The sequence below is a fragment of the Mustela lutreola genome, chromosome 1 (genome assembly GCF_030435805.1).
Source record: "Mustela lutreola isolate mMusLut2 chromosome 1, mMusLut2.pri, whole genome shotgun sequence".
NCBI lineage: Eukaryota > Metazoa > Chordata > Mammalia > Carnivora > Mustelidae > Mustela > Mustela lutreola.
In genome coordinates this window covers 129590039-129610652 of record NC_081290.1, presented here as the reverse complement: position 1 = coordinate 129610652, position 20614 = coordinate 129590039, and the positions used below count along the sequence as shown (strand labels likewise).

Genomic DNA, 20614 nt, shown 5'->3' with positions numbered 1-20614 from the left:
TCTTTGTTATCTAGAAACAAGAAATTTTACAAATCTCATTTCTAATATTTTATTGTTCAAAGAAATGACATTTTAAAATGCGGTTTTTTCTATGGATATGCCAAACGAATTAAAGCCCTAAGCCAATACAAAATAAAGCTATTGTAGGAGGTATAGTCAGAAGTTTTTCTTCTCTCCCTGAACCCCCTCATTAGTACTATGATTTCAAAGGAAAAGTTGATTATCCAAAGAATCTTTTTTTTTTTTTTTTAAGATTTTATTTATCTATTTGACAGACAGAGGTCACAAGCAGGCAGAGAGGCAGGCAGAGAGAGAGGAGGAAGCAGGCTCCCCACTGAGCAGAGAGCCCGATGCGAGGCTGGATCGCAGAACCCTGGGATCATGATCCGAGCCGAAGGCAGAGGCTTTAACCTGCTGAGCCACCCAGGCGCCCCCAAAGATTCTTTATACCATAACTCAATCCTACATTTCACATAATCTTCTCTAGCCATCCCTAAATATATACCTCAAATACATCTTCCCTGCAAATCCTCCTAAAGATTTTGTAAGCAATTTTTTTTCTACTTTGACCAAATAAAAATGGTACTTCATTTCATTATTACAAATAATTTAATTATGAAATACATGAAAGATACCAACACAATGCCTGACACGTAATAATTGTTGAGTAAGTATGGAGTTAAATTTAAATACAGGTCTCACAAATACTGGGAACCTGTTACTTCAATTAACACTTAGGAAGACCAAACTAAGTAAGAGTCCAAAACTTTCATCCAGCTATAGTTCAAAGACAGGTTCCAAAGAAACCTCTGGGCATTCTTTTCTCTTCTCAAGTTCTTTTTTCTCTTTTCCGTGTTTATAGTCACCTGGTACCCATATGACAAGTGCCCTCCTAAATCCCTATCACCTATTTTACCCAATCTCAACCCACCTCCTCTCTGGTACCATCAGTTCTTTCTCTATAGTTAAAGAGTCTGTTTCTTGGTTTCTCTCTCTCTCTCTTTCTCTCTTTCTTTTTCCCTTTCCTCATTTGTTTTTTAAATTCCACATGTGTGAAATCATATGGCATTTGTCTTTCTCTGACTTATTTCACTTAGCATTAATATTCTCTAACTTCATCCATGTTATTGCAAATGGCAAGATTTTATTCTTTTGATGACTGAATAATATTCCATTGTATATATATATTGTGTGTGTGTGTGTATTCTACTTCTTTACACATTTGTCAATTGATGGACATTTGGGTTGCTTTGATATCTTGGTTATTGTAAATAATGCTACTATAAACATAGGGATGTATGTATCCCTCTGAATTGGTGTTTTTGTATTCTTTGGGTAAATACCCAGTAGAGCAATTACTGGACTGCAGAGTAAGCACTTCTATTTTTAACTTTCTGAGGAACCTCCATACTGTTTTCCAGAGTGAATACACCAGTTTGCATTCCCACCAATAGTGCATGAGGGTTCCCCTTTCTCCAAATCCTTGTTAACACCTGTTGTTTCTTGTGTTGTTAATTTTAGCCATTCTTGACAGGTGTAAGGTGACATGTCGTTATAGTGTTGATTTGCATTTCCCTGACGGTTAGTGATATTGAGCATCTTTTTATGTGTTTGTTGCCATATGTAAGTTTTCTTTGGAAAAATGTCTGTTCTAGTCTTCCACCCATTTTTCAGTTGGATTATTCACTTTTTACGTGTTGAGTTTTATAAGCTCTTTATATATTTTGGACCCTAACCATTTTTAGATATGTTACTTGCAAGTATCTTCTCCCAATCCACAGATTGCCTTTTAGTTTTATTAATTGCGTCCTTTGTTGTGCAGAAGCTTTTTATATTGATATAGTCCTAATAGTTTATTTTTGCTTTTGTTTCCCTTGCCTCTGGGGACTAGAAAAAAGTCTCTGATGTCAGAGAAGTTACTGTCTGTGCTCTCTTTTAGGATTTTGATGGTTTCAGGTCTCACATTTAGGTCCTTCCTTCTTTTGAATTCATTTTCATGTATAGAATAAAGTATCTCAGTTTCTTTCTTTTGCAGGTTACTGTCCAGTTTTTCAACACCATTTTTTGAAACCGTATTTTTCCCATTGGATATTCTTTCCTGCTTTGTCAAAGATTAATTAACATATAATTGTGGGTTTATTTCTGGCTTTTCTATTCTGTTCCATTGACCTAGGTGTCTATTTTTGTGCCAGTACCATACTGTTTTGATTACCACAGTTTTGTAATATAACTTGAAGTCAAGAATTGTGATGCCTCCAGCTTTGCTTTTTCATGATTGCTTTGGCTACTCAGGGTCTTTTGTGTTTCCATACAAATTTTAGGATTGTTTGTTCTAGTTCTGTGAAAAATGTTTTTGGTATTTCTATATGGATTGCACTGGATGTGTAGATTGCTTTGGGTAGTATAGATGTTTTAACAGTATTTGTTCTTCTAATCCATGAGCATGGAATGTCTTTCCATTTCTTTGTGTCATTTTGAATTTCTTTCATGAGTGCTTTTTAGTTTTCAGAGTATAAGTCTTTCACCTCCCTGGTTAGGTTTATTCCTAGGTATCCTACTATTTTGGTGCAATTGTAAATGAGATTGTTTCCTTAATTTCTCTTTCTGCTACTTCATTAGTGTCTAGAAATGCAATCAATCTGTAGATTGATTTTGTAACCTTTTATTTGAATTCATTGATCAGTTCTACAGTTTTTTGGTGGCTACTATAGGCTATTTCTTTAATAAAAAGAAAAGTTCCTGATAACATACTGTTTGTGATACCCGTGATTGATAATTGGAAAATTAACATAGTAACCCATCCATAATAAGTATGCCCAGTATTTACATGATGCATGTTAGAAGAGAAAGATTAAAAGAAAGCATAAAATGGGACACATGCCAAAAAAGGAAATAAAGTAGACTGTAAATCAGTGAGAACTTCCAACATCAAGAGTGGGGCTTTTCCAATGCAGATATTCAAAAAATGAATAGACTGTAACAGCTAATTTAACAAAGCTTATTTCGTTTCCCAGAACCTACTTTAAGAAAACACCAGACTTCAGCTTGAAATGCTGAGTTATAGAGGTGAAGTCCTTATACACTGGTACTCAGTGTGAGCTCCTGACTACAGTATTTCACAAGGCAATACTCCAAGTTCAATAGCAATTATTATCTTTATTACTAATTTGGCATGTAATTTATTCCCTTATGGTTAATATTTTACATGAGCACATGAATTATTAATTATGCCTCCATTTTTTTTTAATAAAAAGAGACTATTGATCACAAACTGGAATATAGGTGAGCTGAAGGCAGGGGCCATACACTTTATTTGGTTTTGATACTGTTAATAACAAACTATGCTTTATCTTACACTTATCACACAGTAATTTTTCAAGAAAAGAATGAATGCATAACTGATTCCACTTAAATTTTTTCAAAACCACCCTGTGAAATATTATTACACCAGCTTTAAGATGATGAAATGCACAGGATAATATTATAACCATAAAAGATGTCCAATTTATTCACTGACAAAATCAGGTGTTTTAAGTAATTTGACAGGTGAGAAGACTAGGCTAAAACCAGAAAATTTAAATTTAACAGGGATAAATATAAACAACTACATGCATATTATCAAAATGTCACTTGCCCAATTACAATATAAGGGATATCAGCTTAGAGGAATAATTCACAGGAATGGGAGGAGGTATGAAGTCTTACCTCTAAAATGAAGCTGACTAAAAGCTCCATATGATCCAATACAGAATACCTTACAACTGTCATATAATCATGGGTTATCAGACATATAATGTCCAGGGCAAGAAAAACAAAGTTCTCCTATAATCTGCACTGTAGGGTACTGCAGGACCTTGTGTAAGTGGTAGCAACCAGTTCCAGACATCCTAACTTAGGAGAAATGATGAGTAACTGTAGTACTAAGAGCAGAAAACCAAGATGTAAGGTGTTCAGAAAAGTAGACATGTTTAACCTAGAAAAGGCTTAAGGTCTCTTTATCTGAAGCACAGTTATATGAAAATGGAACATGAATATTCATTTCTAGATTTCTAGAAGAAATCTAGAACCATGAACTAAAATTATAGAGAAGCAGATTTCAGCTAAACAGAAGGAAAAGTTTCTTCATAATTAGCCCTTCCCTATAATAAATAATAACTATTAATGATTTACTAAACCCTTACTTTATACTAGGCAGTAGGGTACAATTTTGACACATTATGTAAGGACTATCTTGCAAATATCAGTGCTAGTTATAATTAAAAATCTTACAGCAGAGGCTGAATGTCAGTGATTCTATAGAGAAAAATAAATTGTATTAAGTGGTTAGGAGATAACTAAAATCCTTTCAAGTGTTTAAGGTTATCTAACACAGCTATTCTTTTTAAAGATTTTATTTATTTATTGTCAGAGAGAGCATGCAAGCAGGGGGAATGGTAGGCAGGGCAGGTAGAGAGAGAAGCAGGCTCCCAGCTGAGCAAGGATTCTGATGCGGGACTCCATCCCAGGATTCTGGGATCACGACATGAGCCGAAGACAAACACTTAACTGACTGAGCTCTCTATTGCAGCTATTACCAAACATTAGCTGGTGGCAAAACGGGGATAAAAGGGACGTTATGATAGAGAAAAGAAGAGAGACCCACTGAATGAAATAAATCTATCTTGTAATAAGATTTCCTGGTAGTAACTATTCCTTTATTCTGAGATTTCTGTCTTCTTTATGTTGGCAGTTAGAGGGGAAATAATAAAATGCTCTTACTTTTTAAAAATTATAGTGCTAATTAGACCACAGATTAGAAGTTTTTTTTAACATCCTTAGCTCATAAATTAAAAGTTGCCAAGTTTAGAAGAAGGTAAGTGAAAAATGATTTTCTTAATGTTAGCAATAATTGATTAAATATTATACATAACTAATCAGCTTTATAAAATGTTTTTAAATCCCTTAATATTACTAATATTTTCAGTATTCTTAAATATTACCAAAACTTACAATATTTTCTGTGCAGAACCAAACAATTTCATGACTTTATTTTTTCATCTCTAAAAATTATGACTACTTTCAGACAACTGTAAGTTGTTTTGATTCATTAAAAAGTCATACTTACAAAAAAATCTTTCAGCAAGATTTGGCCTTTATTACTTATAATATTAGTGAAACTAACTTAAAATACATTAATTAAATAGTCACCTTTGCTACAAAATGGTACTGCTCAACAGTAAAAACTCATTTCTATATTGGAATGAAACTAAAGGTCAAAGAGGGGGTAAATGCTGTGCTTTACTAATGAGAGATACGGTTTAAAAAGGAAAAGTACTTGTAACAAAAATACTGATGAATCGACCAAAGCCTAAATTATTGCCAATATAATTAGTAATTATTTTTCACATTGGACATTCTATGCTGTAGCCTATGTCTTTTCAAGGTACTTAAAGAGCAGGCATCTAAAGTGGCTGAATTATTTGACACACTTCTCTTTCAAATCAAATTTAAAGTTCAAGTAATGTAAAAGCAAAATATGTTAAGTTCATTTTTAAAAATAAATAATTTTAAATATCAGGAATGGAAAAGACAGATGTCTAGGTTTGACTCTGAGTACCATAAATATTGAACATGTAACTTAGTCTCTTTGACCTTAGCATGCTTTTCTTCTATCAGTGGAGACACCATCACCTAAGTGTTTAGAAATACAAAGTTTAATTGACAAAATATATGAGGTAATACCTAGCCAATTGGAATATATCTTAAGGATTCAATAAGGGTAAATTTTATTCTTTCCAAGATATTCTAAAATGTCAGTTGCACTCAAGTTTTGAGGATTCCATTATTTAATACTGTAACAATGGCTGGGATTAATATCCTTGTGCAAATATCCTTGCGTAAGAACTGTTAAGGCAGGTAGATGTATAATACCACTCCTAGAAATAGTCAGTAACACTAACTTTATGAGTTTGATCCAAAGACACCAATGTATAACCAAGATGCTGCTGAGCACCTAACATATACTATACTGTGCAAAAGGTATACTATGGCATATGAGATACTATCTGCTTTTAAAGGCTATTTCTCTTTAGGAGTTTAACTTTTAACAAACATACTCTCACTTTTAAGATCCAATGTCTTGGGTGCCTCAGTTGGTTAAGTGTCCCAACTCCTGACTGCAGGTCAGGTCATAATCTCAGGGTTCTGAGACTGAGCCCCACTTTGGGCTCCGCACTAGGTGTAGAGCCTGCTTAAGATTCTCTCTCCTCCTCTACCCTTACCCCTCCCCCGCTACTCTTTCCCTCTCAAAAAAAAAAAAAAGAAAAAAAGAAAAAAAAAAATCAAAATGTGTAGGTTTTCATAATGGCTGGATAATCTTCATTCTAAGAGACAATGACAATGTTTATAAAAGGCTTCACAATCAGGAATATAACTGTGACTGTCCCTCTACTGTAATTAAATATATTCCAGACAGGAAATGCTTCCAAGTAAATTTGCCTGGAAATAATTAAATATAGAAGACTGTCTCAATATAGAAAATATTTTAGATGCCAGAGAAATTACTTAAGTGTTCTCTTGAAAACGAAGTCAGCTTACAATATATGACCATATGAGCTTTAAGATGACAACATTCAATTGTCCTTCTCATAAATCAATGAACAAAGTCCAAATTACACATCTAATTTTTCCCTCTCCTTAAATGCTCTAAAAAGGCAAACAGAGTATTTTACCTACATATTTTAGTTTCACTTTGAAATTTTCAATTACCACTATTTTTAACATCCTTAGCTCATAAATTAAAAGTTGCCAAGTTTAGGAGAAGGTAAGTGAAATATGATTTTCTTAAGTGAAAGATGATTTTTAAATAATACTCAAATAATTAATTGTATATGTAAGACTATTATAATTGTCAGAATTATTCACAACTGGCCAGATGGATCATATTCATGGAAGATTATATCTCCTGGTTGTGCCATAAAGTAGCAGTTCATAGTATGAACACATAACCATAAATCTATAATTAAATATTAAACAGAGTAAGGCAGTCACTTATTCATTCTACGTTTGACCCCAAGACTAAGTGGTTAAGTTAGAAAACAAGAATTCAGGGATGAACTGCTGAACAGTGTGACTGACCTAAGCAAAATCGTTCATCACATGAAACTGCTCACTAAAAGACTGCCTTAGAACAAATATACAACAAAATCTGTTTTTCTTATATTTTATAGATTTTTCAATGACAAAAAGCAAAATAAAAATCTGTTGGACCAAAGTTTAAAAATATATGCCACCCAACCCAGTGGACTTGTAAGATTAAAAACAAAAACAAGAACTCTAAGATATTAATATATTATACCCAAATGACTGCAAAACATGGTATTTACAATAAAGGTAAAAATACAGTAGGGAAGAAAATGAGACCACTATATCAAGGAGACATTTCTCTATGTGAGAAATGATACACGAATCTATAGTAACCACTAACCGCATAAAATATTCATGTGGACATTTCAGCTTTCATTAAGGGAAACCGACCCACAATTTGAAATCTGTGGAGCAGGGACACTTTCAGTCCCTTTCCAAAGGCAGCTCTATCCTGTCAGATATTTTGCTTTAGTAGTTGATTACTGAATCATATTGAACCTGTGAGCACAATCAGTGGTAAATCACACTGTGTGATGACAAAGGAATCCAGCCCCTAATGTCTTAACGTAAGCAGAATAAGTGGATGGAAAAGATTGAAGGCAGACTCTTTATTTGACACAAAACAAAAAGAGTCAGTAGATAAAGGTAGAGAGAAAGAAAATAGGTACTCAAAGTAGAGGAAAACAAAGAGAAAAGAATCCAACTCTAAAAAATAGTAAGTGGAGTTTTGAGAAGAAAAAGTTTTAAACATACTGCTAGGTTATTTATTTATTTTGTACTATCAAGCTGAAACAATCTGTAATAAATTGGATTAAATTATGCTGAACATCAACTATGATCAGTCACAGGATGTTGTTAAAACTATCCACGATGATCTTTTTTTTTTTTTCCTCCCTGAGGGTACTGGGGGACGAGGACTTAAAACTAGTCTTACTGATATTGGCATAAGATCCCAAATCCATTTTTAAATATTATCTAACAGACATTTTACAGTTATCATTATTATTATTTTCACTACCATACAAAATTGGACATAAGCATTTTAAGTATTGTTAAATTCCACATAATGATTCATAATCATCTTAATAGGGAAGGGGTGTTTAGCCTTTTTGGGGGGAGATCATGAGTAGATAAAATACCTAAAGGGAAAAAAACAATTTTCTCTTTTTTTTTTTTTAAAGAAAAACATTTCTAAATGAGAAATGCTCAATAAATTAAGTAAAAATGTCTATCTTTAAAAATCACTACAGTAACTACAAAATGGATTATTGGTAACCACCCAACATAATTAATACATTTAAAACACAATTATTTAATGTAAAGCATTTTAAAATTCTTCTGATTCCACTCAAAGATAGCTTGGGATCTTTCCATTTTCTCCCAGTATCTATAAAGGAATTAAGCAGCAAGGAGGACAAGGCAGTAGTGAGAAAATCACACAGGAAACAAGGTTAGGGTCAGCTTCATGGGTGTGGGACCTATGAAGTCACAAAGGACTCTGTTCAGAAGGGCCTCTGCATTGGGGAAAACTATTTTTACTTTAAAGAACAAGCAATGGACAAACTACGACTGTTCGATAGTAGATACCTGGCAGATATCTTCTTGAAAATGAACAAACTGAGCTTCTCACTTCAAGGAAAACAGCTGATAGTACTTTGTTTGCCAATGACAAAATTTTAGCTTTCAAGTAAAAATCAGACTTTTGCAAAATTTATATCCAACACCATAAACCTGACAGCTTCCCAATAAAGTGAGGCTTTTTTAGTGAGACTGGTAGTGATGACATGAATAAATGTGATTTTTAAAATACTGTATAACATGCCAAAATTCAGGTGACAACCTAATTTACTGACCAATGCATGATGTTACAAAATCATATATAAGTAAATAGACCCATGGGTAAGTAAGACCAATGGGCTTTAATAAAAGAGTAACTTCACTGACACAGCTTTACATTCTTAATTGCAACTAAATTTTTAAGAAACAACCATGTGACAAATTTTGGTGAAGTATATCAGTAAGATTATTTGAAAAAGCTGTTAAAATACCACTGCCTTTTCCAACTACCTGTGTGAAGTCAGATTTTCTTCATATACTTTCTACACTTGAAGCAAAAGAGTATATCATAACAGATTGAAAACAGAAGTTCATTTGGAAATCCAGCTGCTTTTATCAGGCCAAATATTAAGCAATTTCACTAAAAAACCTTTATGTAATATATAATAGGTTACTATTAAGAAATATTTTTAGATTTCTCAGTTTTAATTTCTGGCATGGCAAACAATGATATAGATAACTCATAAAGCAAAAGCCTGTTGGAGCTCTCAAAAAGTTTTAAGAGTATAAAGGAGTCCTGAAATGAAAAACTTTGACAACTACAGCTCTAAGACATGAACTAGAAAATAATCAGCCTTTTTGCTCTTTTAAAGATTACACAGTTATCAAACATCCATAGATTCCTTTAAAACAAAATTCTGTATTTACATGAAATACAACTTCAGCTGAACCCTCTAACAGCTTAAACTACTTGCGGAATGATTACTTGCATATACTCTTCTGGTCTAATTAAAGTTAGGAAAATGGTTATATGAAGGAGACATAGAAAGACTGAAGCTATCAAGTGCTCATCAATAATGCCCACTGTCAAGGACATCAATATCCTCAAGAATATCAATAATGCCCAAGTATTCTCTACATCCCAGTTAGTTGGGATGCTCATGCTTATGTCACAAATTAACAAATGGCAAAATGAACTTTTTTCTCCAAAAACTTCCTGAGTACTCCAAAATTCTTGATGATAGAGCTTTTTTAAGGTTCAGTATAAAAAACTGTATAAAGAAATGGATAGAAAGTAAAAGTATGCTAATAATTAGTAAAAGGAAAATGTTACAACTTATTTTGAGATTTTAACTTTTATTTTCTAACATTTGCAAATGGCTTCTGGATTGTACCAAAACCACAAGTGACCAATTATCATTACCTATCCTCACAGACATCTAAATAAAAATCAGGACAATCTGAGTATTTTCTTTTTCATCCTTGAAAATCTTCCCTTCTCAATCAGTCTGCTAGTCAGTCATTCCAAGGAGCAATTCATAATTCAGATTGGCTCACTCTACTGTCACATCATTTCTCCTCTAGGCTAGCAATTCCAAATTCCATATTACATCCCTATGTTGCACTTCAAAGAGAGAAAGGAAGACATAAGAAAAATAAAGGACTACTTGATCCTGTACTAAGCCTATAAGAAACTGCTCTAATACAATTACTCAATAGATTCTATAATTTTTTTTTTCCAAAATATCTCATTTTTCAGCCTCTGTGTAATTTAAACCACAAAAGCTATTAGGTACAATGTAAACTGTGTATGTTCGAGTCAGTCAAAAGTTTACTACAGAACTACTACTGAACTATACATTTAAAAGTGGTTAAGAGAGCAAATTTAATGTTATGTGTTTCCTACATAAAAAAAGAAAAGAAAAACCACTGAATTATGCACTTTAAATAGGTAAACTGTACGGTATGTGAATAATAACTCAATAAAGCTATTATTTTTAAAAAATTAAGTTTGCTCTTCATCAGTTTTTTTACAGCAAAGGTTTGAAAAAAGGTTTACTACTGTGACATGGATAATGACTAATTTTTCTGGAGAGAAAAAGGGGAGATCTCGCATACATAAATATGTATAACAGATAGTAGGCATTTTAATGATTAGTTTAAATATTTCCTTTCACAAGTGACATAAACCTAACACCTATACACTAGATACAAAACTAGAGTTTCTTCCAGAATATCTTCTAGCTAACAGAAAGGCATTTCTAGCTAATAATGTTTTAACACTGGATTCAAAATCAAAAGAGAACATTTCTAGTCACCTGATATTTCAAACAATGAAACAGACAACTTACTGATAACTTAATTGTAAAAAGATAAATTCAGCACTGTTAGGAAATAAGCCTGAATATCAAAGTAGATTTTCCCAAAGAAAAGAGACATTTTTCAAAATCAGCATGTAGCACTGTAAAATCTCACGAAGATCTCACATAAGAAATGAAAGTCTAAGATGAAAAGGATCTTTGCTGCTCAGACTAAAAGCTAAATTTTAGCCAAGTATATTTAAAACATATACAAGCACAGAGAGCCACCAGTGTTCACAATTAGAGGCAAGACAAAGTAGCAGTGGTCTTTTTGACAAATAAATTGCTTGAAATATTTTATGACTTGCTACACAACACCCTTATTACTTTCAATCTCCAAGTGCAACCAAAAGATGGGTCCAATTATGACATCAATACAAGCTTTCTTTCAAAATGGAATGAAAGAACAGTAAATCCCAGTGGACACGGGAGTTCTGCAGCAGAGATGATGTAATATATAAAAATAGACATCCTCCAACAGAAGCTGAAACTTGGGTAAACAGCACACTGCATACTATTCTCAACTGCCTTGCATGAATTTGCAATGCATGCTGTTAATAGCACAAGACAAATCATTTCATGTTTTAAACTATTTCCTGATTTACATTTCAATTTCAATATACACGCTCTAGTATAATTTCCTAATCTGTATAAATTAAATGAACATAAATACCTGGTTATAACTGCAAGGAGGAAACAGTCCCCCCAAAGCAAGGAAATGGAGCCCACTGCAGCAGTTTTTCCACGCTGCATTTTGTTAGAAATTGCAGCACATATGGCACAGAACTGTTACGTCCACCTATTGTTCAAAGACCTTTCCACAGGGAGCATTCTGCAGGATTTTAAAATGCAACATCATCTAGGTGAAGAGGAACCAGTAAACCTGCTGATAATGGGTGTGAAAAGCGAAGAGTATTTTGACACTCTAAGACTCCGATGCCAACATAAAACATCAGGCATGCATACAGTAACTAGGATCTAGCAAAACTTGTGCCTTTTTTTTTTTTTAATATACACATCACTACTATCTAACACTCTCTCCACACCTCTCTTTTACATTCTTTATCAATTCAGTTCTCACATTTCCATTGGGCTTTCCTGGATTGAAGAATATTTCACTTTGAGCCAGGATATTGAGAAATTATGCCTGATTTCTCAAGTGCCCTGTCTATGTGCCTCCACTGTATTTAGAATTCCCTATATTTTAGTTGCACATTTATCTATCTATATCCCTTATGAAACTAAGAGGACAATAAGGGCAAAATATGCCTGTTCAGTAGACCCTTATAGCCCTGGAACCTGGCACAAACCTGAAACAAGGTGGGTACTTGATAAATATTCATTAAATGAATAAAATATGTAAATGAAAATACTGAGGTTTCCTCTCTGTAATACAAGAAAGAAAATACACACATTTCCTGAAATTCCACCCAATTACAATTCACAGAGAGGACTTTAGGTTTAATTAAGTGAACAAATGTCTTTTGGATTTAAAGAAGAATGAAATATCAAAACAATTAAGAAATTTCCCCTATATGTGAATATTTTCTACATAAGCATATCAACAGATTTTCAAAATACCATTATATGAATAAATCATAGGTGTAGTATGATGTGAACTGATTGTTACAAGTTAAAATGCTAAGACCTTAATATTCTAGGAAATTTAGTAAATATACAAGTCACTGATATATTACACAAAACATATTCTCTTACTGTTAAGCAGCTAGTATTGAATTAAACTAAGACTTCAGTAAAAAATTAAATAAAAAACTGAAAAAGCAAAGACAAACATGAGTGAAAACAAAATTTCTAATGCAATAACAATTGCCCATGTCAACAAGACTGTTGTAAAATAAAAGTGCATAATCTCACAAATACTGTAATTTTTCATTTGTTTCAATATCCAACAATTTTTGAAACTAACCAAACCTATCAAGTAGTCCTTAACTATAAATGAAACCAACTTAAATCTATCTTTAAAAAAAAGTCTACTTCATGGTAAATACCCAGTAGTGCAATTGCTGGGTATTTACCCTAAAGATACAAACGTAGTGATCCAAAGGGGCACGTGCACCCGAATGTTTATAGCAGCAATGTCCACAATAGCCAAACTATGGAAAGAACCTAGATGTCCATCAACAGATGAATGGATCAAGAAGATGTGGTATATATACACAATGGAATACTATGCAGCCATCAAAAGAAATGAAATCTTGCCATTTGCGACAACATGGATGGAACTAGAGTGTATCATGCTTAGCGAAATAAGTCAAGCAGAGAAAGACAACTATCATATGATCTCCCTGATATGAGGAAGTGGTGATGCAACATGGGGGCTTAAGTGGGTAGGAGAAGAATAAATGAAACAAGATGGGATTGGGAGGGAGACAAACCATAAGTGACTCTTAATCTCACAAAACAAACTGAGGGTTGCTGGGGGGAGGGGGTTTGGGAGAAAGGGATGGGATTATGGACATTGGGGAGGGTATGTGCTTTGGTGAGTGCTGTGAAGTGTGTAAACCTGGTGATTCCCAGACCTGTACCCTGGGGATAAAAATATATGTTTATAAAAAATAAAAAATTAAAAAAAAAAAGTTAAAAAAAAAGTCTACTTCAGAGAAATAGAAGATATAACATAGGAATGATTATATAAATATTATTAGAAATAGAACTTGTCTTATATTATTTTAAAGAATAACCTTATAAAAAAATAGGATTCATTTTCATAAGCCTCATGCATTGATCAATCTTATTACACTGGTGCCACATTTTACTGATAATTATATTATCACTGACTGTAACTCAAAATTTAATCCCATTATGTTAATATTACATTGTATTCAACCTACATTATATTAACTTAATTTTATGCACTATTTTTTATTACTTCTTATGCATCTGCACCAAGAATTTTAAACTAAGCCTAATCTACTGAAAAATATAATACATAATTATTAAACAGTGCTCTGAAGTATATATCCATATTGTAGAAAAGGACTACTAATGAAATGTGTGGAAGATATCTTTTTATATGATCAACTGGTTTCCATTACTTCAAAAATTTTGCATTGATTAAAACTTTATGAGTATGTTTTATGTTATACTGTGTTCAAATCCTCCTAATTCAAATTTGCAAGCAGAGCCATTCCTTGGGAAAATGTCCTTTGGGACAATGTGAGTGTGCTTACACCTGATCAAATAAAACATTCCAAGATTAAAACAACAAGAAAAACACAAAATTAAAAGTCACAAGGCCATCTTGGATTTTGACTGTCTCTTCTCATCCTAACAATTACTAGTCACAGACATTTCCAAATATTACTTGAACTAAATCAAATCCATAAAATGTTTAGCTAAGAAGTTATACAGCTGAGGAATACCAATCCTTTAAATATGTAATCTACTTTTGGGGTTTTTTTCCCCCCATATTTTAAAAGAGGTCACTTTCCTTCATTGAGCTTATTGTATTTTGCTGTATAGAGTGATGTGAAAAGCTTTGACTCTAGCCAGACTTCTGGGGTTAGAATTTTGGTTCTATTACTTACTAGCTGTGTATCCTTAAGCATATCCCCTCATCTTGTTCTTTCATTTCTTAATCTGTAAACAGTAGTAATAATAATCCATTCCTCACAGGGCAGTTATGTATACTAAACGATTTAATTTATGTGAAATGTTTTAGAACAGTAGTACATACATTGATAATACTCTAAAAATGTTTGCTAATTAAACTATTAAAAAAAATAGAGCCATCTGTTGGGGTAAGTAGGAATGGGAAGTGGAATGTCAATCAGAACTTCAAAGCATCAAGAGCATTTCAATCCTTTTAGCCTTGCTAGACTGAAATGTCTGTTGGTTCATGTAAACTCCATGGTATAGACAGGACAGGTTTTCTGCAGTCTTCAGTCTAATATATCTGTACAATTTTGTTCTTTCTAAACTGAGAAGAGGGCAGAGCTCTCTTTTTATTAAAATAAAAAAAGAAATATAAGATGACAAAACAAGTATGTACCAGTTTCCCCATCACTGCAATCAGGTAAGTTAAGTCCTCCCCTTAAGTATCTTCTAGAATAAATCACAAACTCCTGGAATAAATCGCCCATAAACATAGACAGGCAGGGTCTGTAATTTTGGGTAAAATAAAGGTTTTCCCTCTACCCTAATCTGAACCCAGACACAAAATAAACTTGTCCAAGTCTAAAGTGACTGACCCCAAATCTTCCAGCTTCTGCCAAGAACCTTATCTACTACCTGCCTCTATTTTCATTATCTACCTTAAGACTGAAAATTCATGCCACATCCTCTTTTCTAGCAATATTAAATACAGCCTCAACCTCACAGCACCAAAATGTAGGAAAATGGTAATGAAAGCCATCTCCCATATCCCCTTCTCACTGCATTTTAAAATGCTTATTATTCTCTCTGCAAACCTCATACACTTGCCTTGGAAAAATGTCTAGAAAACACTCCACATGGACTATTTGAGTACTCTTGTTTCTGAAGAAAATTATTATAATCTCTTTTAAATTACTGCAACACATTTAATTTTAAAAAGTGTACATAAAGTATATATCATAACTCAGTGTATATTTTCAATTCAATTCCTACTTCTAAATGGGAATTAGACTAACTAGTAATTTTTCATATTAAAAAAGAGAAAGATTAATTATGTACTGATATATCTTTTAAAATATTAAATTTATATATGTTTAGAGTATACTTTTACCAGATAAAAGTCCAAAACACTGATGCAATTTTTAAAAGTATACAATTACATGAAAATTTTATTAAAGTTACAAATAGGATGAAAATGTCTAAGATTTATCATATCATCTAAAATAGAGCAGTGCTTCTCAAGTACCATATAGCAGCCATGACACCTGTGGCATTTTAATATGCATTCTCTTGCACAGAACATAAAGTTATTGCCTCATTTTAATTTGAAATTCTATACAAATATTTCATTATTTCAGGCAAGTTTACTAAAACAGCCAAAGACATTATTATATTGACAGCAGAGTTCTTCTAATGTCAACTAAATCATACATGATCTTTTTCCTGGGCAATAAAAAAACACAACCATAAGATTCTATGAGTTACTTAACCAATTCCTTTCCAAAGATAAAATTGGTTTTCCTTCCTTTACTCCAAATTCCCTGATAACCCCCAATCTGACCCACCATTTCAAGAGTTAACACTGAAAATCATAAATTAGTCATGTGTTGGCATGAAAGAAATGAGTAAAGATATTATTATAGGCTTCTAGAATAAAATAAAGCATGAATTCTGGTTAAAAATAAAGTGTAAATAAGAAAACAGAAGCATTTTTAAATTCTCATTTCCTTTTTGACTAAGCCTTTATTCTTTCTGACTAAAATTTTGCTAGTACTCTCCCAAAATGCTTTCATATTGGGATTCCTGAAATTTAAAGCTTTTACCTATAGCATTTAAAATGTAAATTTCTAATGGGTTTCCCATAAGCTTTCACATAAAAAGCAATTAAATTTCCATTATGTCTACCTATCTTTTCCTCTTCATTTCTTCACTTACAAATCATGTTAGTTAAGAACAGTGCTTCCACTCCTTCTTAAAAAAAAAAAAAAAAGAAAAGAAAACCAAAAACTAAGTAGGCTGCACTTGGGTGGAACTACAGTAGACAGGGTGGACAATCCATCACTACACCTGCATAAATTAAGGAGACTGTGCCATCACTTAAACCACTAGCAGCTTTAAGAGATTTTACTGAATCAGGACAAAATACAAAAGGACAAGACCAAGCCAAACATATCAATATTATAAACTCATTAATTACAATGCAAATTCACAAATAAACTTAGGTTAGTATTAGGAGACCACACACAAATTACAATACCTGAGATTTAGTGCATTCCTTTGAGCCAAAATGAAATGAGTGCCATAAAGGAGGAAAGGAAAAGATGAACATTATCAGACATGCTATAGTATATCTGCCAAAACGAAGATAATGTTAAAATTAGGTTAAGAATGACCATATAGAATTGGCTGTATGCATAATGTTCTCTAGCCATGCACTTGAAATGCACTGGAAATCATTTAAAATCACCTGTGAAGTATGACCATGCATTTTCCAAATAAACTTTTCACCCTCAGTCCCACTCTTACTACAGTTCTTTCAAAGGGAAGTATTTCTGTTAAGAATAAGTAACTATAACTTAGGACTAATAAAGAATAGTAACTTTTATTTTATTTTTTTATCTTGTGGCACCATATACACAATAAAATTTTGCTGTTTTCTATACTAAAATCATGTAGTTAGGTGAAATAATATTATAGAAGTATAATAAAAACACACCTTGCACGCACAAAAAAGGATCCAATATTTTCAATTATGACTATGATGCTACCAATCTGAACTCACTTAGTAAAATTAATACCAACATGTCACATATTAGTAAGCTATTAAATGATTAGTAATCAAACTAAATTTTTCATCCTAGCACTGAATACTCCCTAATAAAAGTACTTGTTGACCAGGTAAGATATTTATTAAAACCATCAAATTATGGGGCACCTGGGTGCCTTGGGGGGTTAAGGCCTCTGCCTTCGGTTCAGGTCAAGCTTATGGGATCAAGCCCTGCATCGGGCTCTCTACTCAGCAGGGAGCCTGTTTCCCCCTCTCTCTCTCTGCCTGCCTTTCTGCCTACTTGTGATCTCTGCCTGTCAAGTAAATAAATAAAATCTTAAAAAAAAAAAACTCATCAAATTAAAATAAAAAGTAATCTTAGAATAATAAAAAACACTGCACACTTTTTTTTAGATCAGACCAAAAAAGGGAAGTCACATAGGGAAAGCTAAATATTTCATAAAAGGGGGAACAAACGGGAATAAAAGAGAAAAACAGTTATAGGTTTCCCCCAACTTAAGTGTGAAAAACACTACTATAAAATTAAACCAATCAGCTTTAACACTAAATTTTAAGTACTTCACACTCCCACTATTTTAGTATGGAATCTGATTAGGAAAAATTCCAGAGCAGAAAGAATATTAACAATATTAGCATCAGGCTAAAATAATATATGGAACTATTAATATATGCCACTATTTTTAATCCAAATTTTCTTCTTCCATGATGCTATATCAACACTAAAAATACTACCTTCTTTTATAGACAATGACAACAAAAAAACCTTTCATTTTTTTTTTTTTTTTTAAATACCAAGTCTCTCCAAAGGATAAACAAAGCTCTCTTTATAATGAGCAAAAAGCTACCCTTTCCAAAGGAGCTCAATGAAATGATTCAACTATAAAAATCATGTTAAATTAAAATAGTGCATGGGTAGTGAAAGGAGTAGGCGGGTAGCTGGTGGTCAAACTGCTTAAATATTCATACACAAAGAGCTCTCAGAAATAAAACATACGAAGTATAGGTATAAAGTCTATCATACCACTAAAAGTTACCAAAAATTCAGTATATGATTTTAAGTCTATATATTTTCCCATGTATTTTGCACTTATACTTATTTGCAAAAAAGAAAGAAAGTACAGGTAAGCAAAACAAATGAGAAATGTAAAACAACTGTCAATTACCTATTTTTAGGTTTTTCATATTTTTATTTTAAAATTAATTTCACTTATAATGACTACTTAATTGTATTTATGTACAGACAAACCATCTTGGACTCTATTATGACATATATAAGAATTCATATTACTTTCTTTCTGAAAACAGAAATCCTCAAATTTATTCTCAGGGGAAATGAGCATAGGGCAGCTAAGCAGAAAGAAAGGAGTATGAAAAATAAGGTCCTAAAACTGACTTTCCTGGGGTTTTATACAGATCACTCATTATCTGTGCAATGGTTTCCTCAAATATAAAAATACTTTATAAAATATTTGTGAAATGAATGATGATCGACAGGGCTACAGCATTTAAGAAGAATTTTGAACCGATCAAAAATACTTCAGACCATCTTTACATTGGGATTTTAAAAAGTATCACTTCAAATTGAGCTTTCATTTCATATTAAAAACAAAAAAAAGTATCATGTAATAGTCTCACAGTGGTATGTAAAGTATGAAAATAACATGTGATTTTTATATATCTACTTTTGAAATAAAAAGTAAGTCTATGCTAATCGTTTGGGGTAGGAGCAGAGGGAGTTCAAATTTTAGATTAAGTTAAGAACTTAAAATATCCCAGTTACAGCTGCATCGTGGATCACAAAGTTAATCCTCAGAGGACACTTTAAGAAATAAAAGGGCTAAACAATGTCTTTTGATATCTTATTTCAATGCTCTTTCAAACTATTCATACTGTATGTGTTTCCAGCACAGATCACAGAAAGGAATTATTCAACTAAAATAGGAAATGCATATGTCTTCTCACAAAACTCTCACCAAAAAAAACTAAAGATTAAAAATTTTATACTTCAGTAACTTACCGTATGATAACCTCGAGGCAAAGGTGGTTTGCCCACAGGATAAGGATCCACAGTGTCAATGATGGTTTGTCTTTCACCCTTCTGGTTGATTTTTCTAAATCTCCTTCGAGATTGTCGATGAGAAGCTTGACGCTGAAAATATTCTTCATTTTCATCCATATAGTCCACCTGAAATAAAACCCCCCAAAATTTATTTCCTCAAACACAACATTCCATATTAAGACCAGTCACAGAATAAAACTTACAGATAAATCCATATTCATTCATTTTGCAAAGACATTTGTGGACAAACTATCATGACAGACTAAGTGTCTCTGAACTTCTCTGGAACTAATTGGTTTTGAGTAACTTTTCTTTTATGAAGAAGCATTTTCAGTTCCACTTAGGACAATAATGAGTAACTCTTGAATTTCCTGCAGTTTCAAAGGGAAGGATATTTTCAGTAATCATTGTGCTGATTTATTAGTGAAAGAACTCACAGGATACATTGCCTCAAAATATGAAAGCAGCCGCCCCATTGTCCTAACCCTGATGTATGTGAGTAAAGCTGTAAAAAAACCCCTAAATCCCAATTGACTCAAACAGGACTGCTAGCAGAATGGCTCTGGTAGGTTACCTAAGGGTTTCTCTTCCTACTTTCAGTCTGTAGATTCAGTTACTCTTTTTATAAATAGAGTTATTTTAAAAAAATCCTCATTTTCAACATTTTAGAAACTGATGAATGGACTAACCAGAATAGAAGTTATCTTAGGTCAATCCTCGTCATACTTACATAACAAAAATGTGATTGCTTACAATTAAGGCATACCAAGATTCTAAGACCATTTTCACACTGGCAAACCTAGGAGTTTGTATAATGGGCAAGTATAAAATCCTCAAAGAATTCTGAAGATCAAAAGTCCCTTAGAGAAACACAAAACAGCACTAACAGGGGCTAAAATCTCTAGGATATATCTAAAATGCTTTTCAAGACCTGCTACAGTAAGCTCCTATGTAACCAGGCACATTTTTCCAATCCTAGATCTTTACTCACCATCATGCTACTTTCTCACTGAAGAGTAAATTTTGTGAAATTTTACCACAGGTTTTCACTACCTTTGACAAGGAAGTTTTCATTCTGATAAATTCCTCTCCTACATCATAGGGGAAAAC

General features: G+C 32.8%; 1 protein-coding gene across 13 annotated transcripts in view; it reads right to left on the bottom strand.

The window, feature by feature from the left end:
- RAPGEF2 (Rap guanine nucleotide exchange factor 2) overlaps nt 1–20614 on the bottom strand; it is a 234978-nt gene that overhangs the window by 95126 nt on the left and 119238 nt on the right. For 10 of the 13 annotated variants that reach the window (XM_059174198.1, XM_059174185.1, XM_059174188.1 and 7 more), the window contains 2 exons: nt 19463–19630; nt 16915–16932 (listed from right to left, as the gene is read on the bottom strand). In XM_059174198.1, coding sequence (XP_059030181.1) covers nt 16915–16932; nt 19463–19630 — 186 coding nt within the window. The remainder of the gene's footprint in view (nt 1–16914; nt 16933–19462; nt 19631–20614) is intronic. The other 3 variants (XM_059174176.1, XM_059174214.1, XM_059174248.1) reach the window with 1 other exon arrangement.